The sequence below is a fragment of the Heterodontus francisci genome, chromosome 19 (genome assembly GCF_036365525.1).
Source record: "Heterodontus francisci isolate sHetFra1 chromosome 19, sHetFra1.hap1, whole genome shotgun sequence".
Classification (NCBI taxonomy): Eukaryota; Metazoa; Chordata; class Chondrichthyes; order Heterodontiformes; family Heterodontidae; genus Heterodontus; species Heterodontus francisci.
Window position 1 is genome coordinate 70,388,699 of NC_090389.1, and position 13,660 is coordinate 70,402,358.

The window sequence follows — 13,660 nt, forward strand, 5'->3', positions numbered from 1 at the left end:
GCATGCCCAGTCTGGCAGCTATGTCTTTCAGGACTCCGCGAGATTGGGCAGCAGTGGTACTAACTGAGTCACTCTTGGTGATGGACATTGAAGTCCCCCACCCCGAGTATATTCTGTGCCATGCTGTGACGAAGGAGTGGGCGTTCTTATTGGCTTATATCCCTGAACTAGAGAGCGAAAATAACAATTTGTATTTATATAGTTTCTTTAATGTAGTAAAACATCCCAAGGTGCTTCACAGGAGGTTTACAAAGCAGAATTTGACACCAGACCACATAAGGTAGTCTTAGGGCAGATGACCAAAAACTTGTTCAAAGAGGTAGGTTTTAAGGGAAGTCTTAAAGAGGTTTAGGGAGTGTATTCTGGAGCTTAGGGCCTGGGCAGCTGAATACACAGCTGCCAATGGAGCAGAAGTGAAAATTGGGGATGCATAAGAGGCCAGAATTAGAGGAGTGCAGATATCTTGGAGGATTGTGAGGCTGAAAGACATGACCGAGTTGGGAAGGGGCGAGGCTATGGAGGGATTTGAAAACATGGATGAGAATTTTAAAATCAAAGCATTGCTTAACCGGGAGCCAATGTAGACCAGTTAGCACAGGGGTGATGGGTGAATAGGACTTGGTGCAAGTAAGGACATGGGTAACAGAGCCATGGAAAATAAATAACAGCCAGTGTTCACAGCTTTTATTATTTATCCAATGACCTTTGCTAAATGTACAGCATAGGCATTAGATGAATATAGAATTGTGCTTGGATGTGATGGGCCTCACTAGTGCTTGGCTTACTAACATTGTCCAGGCTTGTACATGAGGTATGGACATTGGTGTGAGATATCAATAAGCTACAGGTAAATTAACCAAACTTATGCACACAGCAGGGATCTGTGGTCAACGGCAGGGTTGGAGAATTGGTGGTATAATGTGTGGCCCTATTTTTGATCTGTGCTTTCCTCAAGTTTGACTTCTGACTGGGAACATGGATTTGGTGAATTTGTATTTGAATTTCGGGAAGGGAGGTAATTAAAAGTGTGGGGGTGATTTCTGTTCAACTGGGAGCTGGGAAGTACACAAAACATGAAAGTTTGGTGTAGGTCAGTGCTAAAAGAGTGAAAATGTGCAAGCTGCACAGCATTTGTTACATCACACTGTTGATAACTGAGATCCCTGTGGGTGTATTACATTTTCTGGTTAAAAATCAAATGAGTTCATATAAGCAAAGTTATGTTGAATTTTTTTTTGTCCACAACAAATCTGATTCTCTTCAACTCGTTCAAACTGGTGTTGCAAAAGAAATACAACAATCTTTTCCAATCTCAAATATGATGTTCTGATTCTGGTATTTTTGTAAAGAAGCAAAGGCACATATTTTGCAAACTTTCCATTTGCTAACTTTGACTTATTTGGCATGGTTCATTCTTTTTAATTTTCTAATTTATATCTGCTGCAATATCAGCAGATAGTCTTTTAAGAAATGGTCTATTCTTTGCAACGTGCAACTCACAGCTGGAGTGGGCTACCACTAATAACACTGCCAGGGAAAAGTCACAAATGATGATTTCCCTTGAAGATGTTTGGAGCTTTTCTGCTCCTGTGGAGATTGAGGGGAACCACATCTAAAGACTCCAATTTGTTTCTATGTGTACAGAAAAACATTTGTTTTGTTACTCTGTTGTGATCTATGTTTGCTAGTTCAGTATTGACTGGCACTCCTTATATGTATAATATTGAAATGTTGTCAAGTTTCAACATATTCCCCAGTCAGACTGACGTGGCTCTGGTTTGATCGTCAGAGGGCCACGTGGTGTAAAAGAGAGGCATGATACTGAAGACTTGTGTTATGAATGAGGATTGTAAAAATCTGAACATTTTGACCTCAAAAGAAGGTGACAGAGACATGGTGAACAATATGCAAAATATTACATTATATTACATAACTTGGAGTTAAATCATGATGATGGGACTAAGGTGCACTGGTTCAGATTAGTCAGACAAATCTAGGACCTATTCCAAGAAGTTCCTTACAGGTAGAGAATGATCAGCATGGGATTTGGACTTTTCGAAAGAATAGTGGAGGCACAAATCCTGGAATCACTCAACAAACAGTTGAATGTTGTAATTTCAGGGAGAGAGAACAGTAGGTGTAAAGAAAAGCTTTTTATGTTGTCTGATGCAACGGAAGTGAGATGCGTGGAGTTCAGTTTGTAGAAGATCTCGAACAGGTTTATTAAACGGCTAACAAGTATGTACAGCACGGAGATATCTATTTAAGGACTTGCCTCTCAGTGTGACAGTAGCAGAGTGCCTCTGGCTCTGAGTCACATGACTATGTACTGTCATGTAGCTCATTAGCATACTAAGATCTTAAAGGGACATCACTCTTAAAGACAATCACACAACATCCCCTTTCTTTCCAAAGATAAGTCTCATATGCTAGAAGTAAGAAACACACAAAATTAGAAATCAAAATTATTTACACATGGATAGAGATGATGAACTTTACAAGTATAGAGGCTCTCAAGTCCATATATCATCTCGGTGTTTTGACAACTCTTGCTCTGGGAACTCATATCTTGGCTGTTGCTGTTCTTTGTGAAGTTTCTCCCTCTCTGCATTCAGTTTCTGTTTCTCTGCCTTCAGCCTGCTAACATACTGTGTTGCTTTTCTCAAGATGACCACCTTTTGAGGCTTTGTCATTCTTAGAAAGCTCTGGCATCTCATCTCGAAAAACCAACAGACAATGCTCCAACTCATTCCTCATCTGCCTCTTCAGGACATTGCATGTCTTTCGCTTCTCCTGATCCTCCATGTCTGAAGGATTGGAGCTCTAGATTGAGGACTTGTTGGGGGAAGAGTATTTGCTCTCATGGAGATACCTGTCCGTTCTGGCTTGTTGTGGTGCTGGCGGTTCCCTAGAGAGCAGAAGTGAAGGCATGGGATAGTTGTGCTGTTGCTGAGTTTCCAAACTGCACCGTTTGATACTGACCTGTGTCCGCGAGCGGGTTCCTGTTCTTGGAAATTTCCCCTTGGCTGTGCTCTTGTGGATGGTTATGATGTTGAGTCCTTACACGCTGGTTACCCTGTCACAGCTGGTCCGCTCGTGTCTACTAGGTAGAATATTGTGGATTCCATGCTGACTTGCCATATCTGCATTGCATTGTTAATGTGCCACTGCATGGGATGGGTGACCCATTGTCTGTGGATAACTTGGCGGTTGTTGGTTGTATCTTTGATTTCCAATGACTCCGGTACATATCTTTGAGGATTCAGACTGGTAGGATATTTGCACTAGCTCCAGTGTCAGTCTTGTCTCTGAGTGTATGTTTACCAGCTTTCGTTGGGCACGCGATGTTAATAGTGGTGAAAGCTTCCAGTTGTTGGACTTCATCAATGTGATGTGTCAAGGTTCACAATGTGGAATGCCTGTTCGTCTTCTGTCTGAGAACGACTTCTCTCTGAGTCTTGTCTCAGGTCTCTTTTGCTGCGGACCTCGTGTATCGGCTTGCATTTATGCAGGTCTCTGGTGCTTTCCTTGCTGCTGTTGCCCTGTTCGTTTGCATCCGACCGTGGCTTCTGGCTGTGTCTTTGGAGCAAGAATTCCTGCATAGTCAGGCCCAGTGTCCTTTTACACCACACGCCTTGCACAGGTCACGAAATGCAGGGCAATTTCATCGTGAATAGAACCAACTACACATACCACACAGGTGCTTACTCTTTTCGACCTGGTTATGGTGCCGATACTGTTGGTTGCTCCTAGTGCTTGCAGGTGCTGTTGTCCAGCTACAATGGCTTCGTGTTTCCTGCCATCTTCCAGCAGTGCATCAATGCTGTGACCTTTTTCGCCCTAGAGGTCCTTCTGAAATGCTTCAGTGGGTGTTGATACAATCACCAACTCCATTATTCGGTCTGACAGCGCAACCTGTAAAAAATCGCACTCATTGTCCTTGCTATGGCATCCACTAACGAACTGGTCTACTAATTCCTGTGGCTGTTGCCTGTCGGACATCAATTTCAGGCAGTGAATTCTAAAATTCACACTCAATCGGAGCTAATCTTCCAGCACCTTCCATATCTTTGCAGGAACTTTCTTGTCCTGTTTAGATAATCCAGAGGTATTGATTCCGTGCAATCCCTCATTTCCAATCACTATCGTTATTTTAAATATTTTTCTGGTCTACAATAACTTGGTCTATAAAGCATGATTGCATTTTCTGTTGGAACAGTTTGAACCCGCATAGGTTATCCAAGGCTTTCCAGTTCATTCTAGAAAAATTGGTATCCATCTTTCTGCTGTTCTTTTACTTAGAACTTGCTTTATGACTGTGTACTGCTTTCCCTTTTTTAAAAAAAAAGTCTCTTCTGTAGACTGGCTGGTTTGATTGACAGGAGCAGCATGACTGTTTATCTAGCTTCCTGCCCTGTAGTTTGTTTGTTTATACAGCTGTGCAGTAGGCATTTTAAGTGCTTTTTTAAACTAGGCTTTGTTTAAAAAGCTGTTCGAGACAATTCTTCACACTTGAGTGGTATTGAGTTTTTTTTAAACTCTGGCTGAGTGAATGAAAGCTCTTCACACTGGAGTGATTTACTGGGTTTCTTTTATAGTTTTATCTGTGAGCTGAGTGAATGGAGGATTGCCACGCTTTTTGTTGTCGGACGCCTCCTGTAATGGTGCAGACCTGATCAGCCTGGGGCAGCCTTTGGAAACGATCAATCAGCCTGAGATAGGGATTGGGTTTTCCCTGTTTTTTTTCTTTTACTGAGCCTTTTTAAAAAAAATCAACTTTGCAAGCACCTTGAACTGGGGTTCTTCTTCTGACAGCACACAGACTCACCTGATCACAGTGATTAATTTGCAGCCTGTCATTCAGCTCTGTCCTCTATTTGGGCCAGTGTTTCTGTTAACTTTATCTCTCTTAGCTGTAGGTAGTTTTTAAAGCAGTTTTCCTGTGGTTTTCAATCTTGGATTTTGTCGTCTTACCACAGCTGCCACCTTGTAGGTCGAAACCTTTTAATGTTGCCTGATGCAACATAAATGAGATGCGTGGAGTTCATTTTGTTGAAGATCTCACAGGTTTGTTAAACAGCTAACAAGTATATACAGTGCAGAGCTATCTATTTACTGGACTGCCTTTTGGTGTTACGGTAGCAGAGTGCCTCTGGCTCCAAGTCACATGACTATATACCGATAAATAGCTCATTAGCATACTAAAATCTTAAAGGGACATTGCTCTTAAAGGCAATCACACAACAGTAGGTTCTTTCTAGATGGATGGAATTAGACAACATGAAAAATCTTATTGGTACCAATATTGTGATCTCCCAAGTCCTGTGTCAGCCCTCTTTACCCTTCTGTACTTTGTTTTTATTTGGATGCCTCACTCTGTACACATCTCTTGTCTGATCTATTTTCATTTTCAACTACTTTACTATGCAGATGAATACAAAGTACTAATTTAACAAGTCTGCTACTTTGTTATTGTCAGTTATATATCAGCTTTGTCTGTCTATAATGGGTCCTTATTCCCATTTGCCATTCTTTTTTTCTCTAAATATTTTTATAAAAGTTTTTACTGTTAGCTTTGTGATTTGAATCTGTGACCTCTGGTTATTGACCCACTCACCAGAAGGAATAGTTTTTCTCTGTTACAATCTCTCATCTTGTTAACTTCTATTAGGACGCCTCTTAACTTTCTCAGTTCGAAGGAGAACCGTCCTGTCTTTATAACCTCTACTCATAATTGAAGTCCCGAGTAAGCCTTTGTACCCTTTCTCAGGCTTTTACGTCTTTCTTGAAATCTGCTGATCAGAATTGTCCACAGTACTCCAACTGAGGCATAACCACTGATTTATAATGTTCGAGCATAATCTCTTTGCTTTTATGTTCTATGCCTTTATTTATAAACCCAAGTAACCTATCTACTTTTGTAAGCACATCATCAACTTTCATTTCCACCTCTACGGAGTTGTGTATATGGTCACTGTTACGACCAGGCAAGAAAGAGGTCGAGGGTTCCGTTTCAGCCTTCACCTGGCCTTACTGTAAGAGGGTTTAATTTGAAACACACTGTGTTTTTCTGCTTTCCAATTGTAAGGCAATGAAACCAGCACAAACAGCTTTTCTTCGGTTTAAAGAAGAAAAGTTGAAATTTATTAAACTTAAACTCTAATTTGGTTAATGCCTACTAATACACGCCGTGCCCCATGCTAGCATGCATATGCGATTTGCACATGCAAATAGAGACGGAAAAGAGCAGAAGAAAAATCAAGTGGAAAGGTTTGAGGCAATATCTGAAGAGTTTTTGTTATGGTTCTTCGAGCTCCCTGTACAGTCCTTGATTGTAGGTAGATCTTGCTTTTTGATGGGGCCCAGTATTCTTCCTAAACCTTGTTCGCTCTAGGAGACTTTTCTCTCTTGAGGTTCATGTGTCTTCGGTGGATTCAAAGGCTTGTGAGAAAGAGATGGGAGCAGACAGGAGAGATCTTCTCAGTACAGGAGCAAACAGACTTTCTGCCCAAACTGTTTGTACAAATGCAAAAAACTCAGGTTGCCCAGCAGGTTAATCATATGACTAGCTGGTTTCACCATGTCCGTTTGTGTATTCGGCCATCTTAGCAGTCAACCTGGAATGTGAGTTCCCCCACCTTCAATGTCTGGTGATAAAAAGTCCATTGTGGTTTGAATGTCAGGGAATGGCTGCTTTTTCCTTCCAAACACTGTCTGCCAATATGCAAACGTTCCTTCCAGCCACGGCCGATCTGGTCAACAAGTCCTCCCCTCACTCCAGTTAACAGTTTAAAATCAGTGTTCATGACAAAGTTAATGTGCCTCAATTTTGGCAGGTGGGGGCCAAGCATGACAGCACCAAGGTCTCTGATCACACTTATTTGAATTGTGCTTTGAACAGTATACTTATTTCCAGTTTAGTCTTCCCAAAAGGCATCTCTTCACACTTCCCCACATTGAACTCCATCTGTCCCTTTTCACCATCCTGGCCGTCATCCTGAAGTCTGCAACTATCCTCACCACTATCTACTACTTTTCCAAGTTTCATACCATCTGTAAACTTTATAAACCTGCTCCTTACTTCCAAGTCTAGGTGGATTATAAAAATCAACAAGAGTAATGAATTGTAAACTGAGTCTTGGGGGACACCACTGTAAACCACCTCCCAGTCTGGAAAACATTGATCCACCATCACCTCTTCTTTCTGTCACTGGGCCAAACCTGTATCCATACCACTACCTTCCTCTTAATTCCATGGGCTTCCACCTTATCAATAAGCCTCCAGTGTAGCACTCTGTTGAATGTCTTCCAAAAGTCCATATATACGTCTACTGCAATACCTAGGTCCAGTAGCAACTCCTCCCTTGTTGGACTTCTTGCATACTGGGTTAGAAAGGAGTCCTGCCCAATGGCAATAGAAAAAAGCGACTCAGTCATCAGAAATAGAATACACGTGGATGGAGTTAAAAGATAATAAAAGATCAATCACACCAATTGGTGTGGTCTACAGACCACCTAAAAGTGAAGGGAGGTGAAGGAAGAAATATGAAAACAAATTGGGGAAATTAGTAAAAAAAAATAGAAGAATAATCATTTGAGATCTCAACTACCCTGAAATTGATTGGCCAGAAGAGGTAGGTAAAGGGGATAAGGGAATGCAGTTCTTTCAATGTGTATCGGGCTCCTTTCTAATCCATAATGTACAAAGCTCAACAAGGAATTTAGTAACAGGGAATGAACCAGAGGAGATAAGAGAAGTAAAAGTAGGGGAGCACAAAGGCGAGAGTGACGCAATATAATACGATTTAAGATAATAATTGAGAAGGAAGTAAGTATGACAGAAACCAGGGTAATAGATTGGAGAAAAGCTGATTTTGAGAGGCTGAGAATAGAACTTGAGAATATAAAATGGATAACAATATTGGCAAACAATGATGTAGAACAGCAATAGGAAATATTTAAAACTTTGTTCAACAGAGTCCAGGTAAAATATATTTTAGTAAAAACCAAGAACAAGCCACTATGGATGAATAAAGACATAAAGGGAAATTAAGGCTAAGGAAAGAGGCATAGGCTAAGTACATAGGGGAGAGCAAACAAGGGAGAAGATGAAGAGGTTAGGAGAGAAGTCAAAAAAACAATGAGATAAAGAGGAACTATGAAACTAAATGATCAAGGCACATAAAACAAAAGAGTAAAATATTCTACAGATGCATAAGCAAAAGAAGGAAAATCAGGTTGGGAATAGGGCCACAATGGGATAGACAGGATAAAATCACAGGCAGTGATAGTGAAATGGCAGATATATTACATAATTACTTTGCTTCAGTACTTACCAAGGAGATGCATCGGGTGGACATGACATTGGAAGATGAGATTAGAACTGATACAATTTTATTTAAAGAAAAAAGGTCAAATATTGAATAAACTAACCAAACTCAGGGAGAATGAAACTCCTGGGGCAGGATTTTTAACTCCTGAAGGGAAAGCATGGAGGCGGGCTCTACTCTGCCCCCGGGCCAATCTCCTGGTCGAGCAGATGAGCTGATGAGTGTAAGTGGCGGGTAGCCAGTTCACGTGATTTAAAGGCCAATTAAGGACCGTTGTCAGAGCCCGATTGGAATTTTCCAATCGGCCTCCAGGCTCCTGGAGGTGTTTTTTTTAGATTAGATTAGAGATACAGCACTGAAACAGGCCCTTCGGCCCATCGAGTCTGTGCCGAACATCAACCACCCATTTATACTAATCCTACACTAATCCCATATTCCTACCAAACATCCCCACCTGTCCCTACATTTCCCTACCACCTACCTATACTAGTGACAATTTATAATGGCCAATTTACCTATCAACCTGCAAGTCTTTTGGCTTGTGGGAGGAAACCGGAGCACCCGGAGAAAACCCACGCAGACACAGGGAGAACTTGCAAACTCCACACAGGCAGTACCCGGAATCGAACCCGGGTCCCTGGAACTGTGAGGCTGCGGTGCTAACCACTGCGCCACTGTGCCGTGTTGGGGACTAGACTAGCCTACTGGCGGCAGACCAGGAAGCCTGGCTCCAGGCAAGCTTTGAGGCACCATCTCTCTCTTCTGACAAGACAGCCTTTCAGCTTCGAGAGCCTGCCCACCTTCCTTTATTGGATGACGTGCCCACCCCTGGCCATTGATTGCCCAATTCAGGGAAATCACAGCCAGGTGACTGTCCCTACACAGTGCATGGTTCCTATCCCCATTTTACCCTGATGTTGGGGTCCTGAAGCCCTGCATGGAAAATCCTGCCCCTGGTCTGGAAGGATTATAGAGTCATAGAGAGATACAGCACCGAAACAGGCCCTTCGGCCCACCGAGTCCACGCTGACCATCAACCACCCATTTATACTAATCCTACATTAATCCCATTATCCCTCTCACATCCCCACCTTCCCTCAATTCTCCTACCACCTACCTACACTAGGGGCAATTTTTTTACAGTTGCCAGTTTACCTATCAACCTACAAGTCTTTGGCATGTGGGAGGAAACCGGAGCACCCGGAAGAATCCCACGCGGTCACAGGGAGAACTTGCAAACTCCACACAGGCAGTACCCAGAACCGAACCGGGGTTGCTGGAGCTGTGAGGCTGCGGTGCTAGCCACTGTGTCACCCATTCTATCCTTAAAAGAATCTAGGTGAGATGGAAGCGGCACTGGCACTATTACACGTACTTAATAATTCATTAGAAAAAGGTCTAGTGCCTGAGGACTGGCAGGTAGCTAATGTTATACCTGTTTTTAAGAAGGGAGATAGATCATGTCCAGAGCCCTATAGTCTAGTCAGCTTAACATCGGTGGTAAGAAAAATAATGGAATCCCTACTAAAGGAGAAAATAGAACAACATCTCGGAACCAAAAACGCAATAATGAATAGCCAGCATGGATTTCAAAAGGAAAAGTCTTTCTTGACCATCCTCGTTGAATACTTTGAAGAGGTAACAGAGAGAGTAGATAAGGGTAATGTAGCAGATGTAATTTATCTAAATTTTCAAATTTTCAAAAGGCCTTTGATAAGGTGCCACATAATAGACTAATGAATATTGTCAGAGTATGTGGAGTCAGGGACAAGTAGCAGAATGGATAGCTAGCTGACTGCAAGACAGAAAACAGAGAGCAGGGGTAAAGTGATAACTCTTCAGAGTGGCAGAAACTGGAAAGTGAGTCCTGTAAGGATCAACGCTGGGACTACTGTTCACAATCTGTAATAACAATTTAGACTTTGGAATCAAAAACACAATTAGTAAATTTATGGATGACACCAAACTGGGAGTGGGGTAGGGAACTAATACTGAGGAGGGCTGCAATAAATTATGAGAATACTTTAATAAACTTGCAGAATGGGTATATAATTGGCAAATAAATTTCAACACAGCTAAGTCTGAGAAAAATAATGAGGCCACATATTACTGGGAAAATAAGAATGTAAATGGGATTGAGGTATCTGGGAGTACAAATGCACAAATCACTAAAACTAGCGACACAGGTTAATAAAGCTATAAAAATGTAAGGGTTTATTTCTAGAGGGGTGGCACAGTGGCGCAGTGGTTAGCACAGCAGCCTCACAGCTCCAGCGACCCGGGTTCAATTCTGGGTACTGTCTGTGTGGAGTTTTCATGTTCTCCCTGTGTCTGCGTGGGTTTTCTCCGGGTGCTCTGGTTTCCTCCCACAGCCAAAAGACTTGCAGGTTGGTAGGTAAGTTGGCCATTATAAATTGCCCCTAGTATAGGTAGGTGGTAGGGAAATATAGGAACAGGTGGGGATGTGGTAGGAATATGGGATTAATGTAGGATTAGTATAAATGGGTGGTTGATGGTCGGCACAGACTCGGTGGGCTGAAGGGCCTGTTTCGGTGCTGTATCTCTAAATAAAAAATTAAAAAATAACGTGATGCTAAACTTATATCGAACCTTCATTAGTTAGACCACACCTGGAGCACTGTGTACAGTTCTAGTCACCATATTATAAAAAAGATATAGAGGCACAAGAGAGGGTGCAAAAATGAATTGCAAGGATGATACCAAAACTGCATGTTTATAGTATGAAGAGTGGATGAACAGGCTGGGTCTCTTTTCTCCTGAAAGGAGATGGCTGAGGGGTCCTTAAAATTACGAAAGGTTTTGATAGAGTAGACATTGAGATTGTATTTTCACTTCTAGGGAAGAGCAAAACTAGAGGCTATCAATATAAGATAGTCACAAAGAAATCAAATAGGGAGTTCAGAAGAAATTTCTTTACCCAGAGAGTGGTGAGAATGTAGAATTTGCTACCATATGAAGTAATTAAGGTGAATAGATGCATTTAAGGGAGAAGGCAATTGAGGATTATCCTGACGAAGTTAGATGAGAAAGGATGGGAAGAGGCTCAAGTGGAGCATAAACATTGATATGGACTGTTTGGGCCAAATGGCCATTTCGTGCTGCATATGCTATGTAACCACCATCAAAGAATTCAATCAAGCTATTTAGCCGCAATCTGTTTTTAACAAGTCCTTGCTGGCTTTCATTGATATAACCCATGACTTTCCAAATGAAAATTTATTTTGTCCCTGGCAATGGTTTCTAATAACCTCACCACCAATGTTAGACTGACTGACTTGTGGTTTCCAGTTTATCCCTTCCGTTGCTTGAATAGTGGTATCACATCAGTAACCTTCCAGTCCTCTGGCACTACTTCTGTTTCCAATGAGATTTGAAAGATTGTGACCAGTGCCTCTGCTATTTTTACTTTTGCTTCTTTCAGCAACCTTGGATGCATTCCATCTGGATAAGCTAACTTACCAACTTTCAGTAATGCTAATTTTTTCAGTGCATCTTCTCTATTTATTACTGTCCTGTCAATAACTTCCCTCCCTGTTTTAATGCAACTTCACATCAGCTATTTCTTTTGTGAAGACAGGTGTAAAGTACTCATTTAATATTTCAACCATGCCCTGTGTCTCTCCATGAAGATTTCCTTTTGGGTCCTTAATAGGCCCAACTATTTCCCTGGCCAACCTCTTACACTTTATATGTTTATTTGACCATAAACGCAGCCATTTCAAAAAAAACTATTGCTCCGGAAGTTCTTGAAAATTGTGGTTAGTCAACCCAGACTAAGGTTTGTAGCTTGAATGTTTGTTGTCTATATGGCTAATTTCCATCCTGGGTGGTGCGCATGTATGTGTTACTGGGGGACTGTGAGGGTAACCTTAATAACCGATTTGTGCTTTTGTGATTCAGATGCTGGCCTCTTCACTGTCTTTTGACTATGACTTTGTGAAGCACCTTAGGATGTTCTTCCAAATCAATGTTGTTATAATAATCATATTACTCCACTACTTCCTATTCTGTATTCAGTTTAAAAGGTGTGTAAAGTAAGAACTTATGTTCCCAACAACTTGTTACATGGGCAGAGGATGTTAGCATGGGATTAAATTTGAACTTTTATTTGAAACTCGATTTAGATTTGTTTGATATTTTTCAACATAACCAACTTTTTGTTTTAGAGCTGAAGAAAAGAAGAACCTCCTACTATTTTTCAGAACTCTCTCGGTCTTCACAAAATGGTATGAGCATCGCCAAGTCACTTTCAGACATTTCAAGGTAGGACAAATCATTGTAATATCTAATTGTACAGATTCTCACTGGTAAATTTGTATTTTTAAGAAGTATTTTGTGCAGAAACTTGAAGACTTTAGCACTTGTGCTGCTGACTTAAGACTGAACTTGGTGTGAAAAAATCAAGTGCATTTATAGACTGATTTTCAAATTCTCTTTCTCCAATAGCACATGCATTCAGCAAATTCATCTAATTTAGATGTTGTGTGTGCACACATGATGGAAATATGTGTAGTGTTCTGTTACTGTTGGAGGTGTTTCGTTAGAGCATCTAGTCCTTTGTCGTTAAACCATCATCCTTGTTTTCAAGTCTCTTCATGGCCTTGCCATCTCTGTAATCTCCTCCAGCCTCACAATCTTCCCAGATATTTGCTTTCCTCTAATTCTGGCCTTGAGTATCTCGATTTTAATTGCTCCATCAGTGGTGGCCACGCCTTCAGTCGCCAAGGCCCTAAGCTCTGAATACCCTCCCTACGCCTCTCTGCCTGTCTACCTCATTTTCCTCTTTAAGACACTCTTTAAAACTTACCTTTTTGACCAAGCTTTTGATCACCTGACCTAATATCTCCTGATGTGGCTTGGTGTCGTATTTCATTTTATAATGCTCCTGTGAAGTGCCTTGGGATGTTTTATTATGTCAAAGGCACTATATAAATATAGGTTGTTGCTACAAGGTGCTACAATCTATGAAACATTTAAAATTTGAAAGCAGAGAAAAACCCTGGCCACGATGCCAGTACATACTTCAAATACGTAGAAATGTTTATAACTTAATGTTTCAAATTGGTCTTTCTCTTTTTTAGTAATCGTTTCAATATAGTTACATTATTTTCTGAAGGGATAGATCAAAAAGCTTACGCTGACTCTTCCAAATTGCGTTGAGAAGTTTTCTCACCATCGTATATTGAATAAGCTTGACACATTATAGTAGTTCTACTCAGCCATACATTGTAGTTCCAATATGTTATGGAATATTTATGATTTATAAGGTGAACATAATTCAAGCCATGGAATGAGAATGGAAATAAATT

At 41.1% G+C, this 13,660-nt stretch overlaps 1 protein-coding gene across 2 annotated transcripts in view; it reads left to right on the plus strand.

Moving 5' to 3' along the window:
- Positions 1-13,660, plus strand: part of cenpp (centromere protein P) — a 392,661-nt gene that overhangs the window by 51,709 nt on the left and 327,292 nt on the right. For both annotated transcript variants that reach the window (XM_068051890.1, XM_068051891.1), the window contains exon 6: positions 12,518-12,614. In XM_068051890.1, the coding sequence (XP_067907991.1) occupies positions 12,518-12,614 (97 nt within the window). The remainder of the gene's footprint in view (positions 1-12,517; positions 12,615-13,660) is intronic.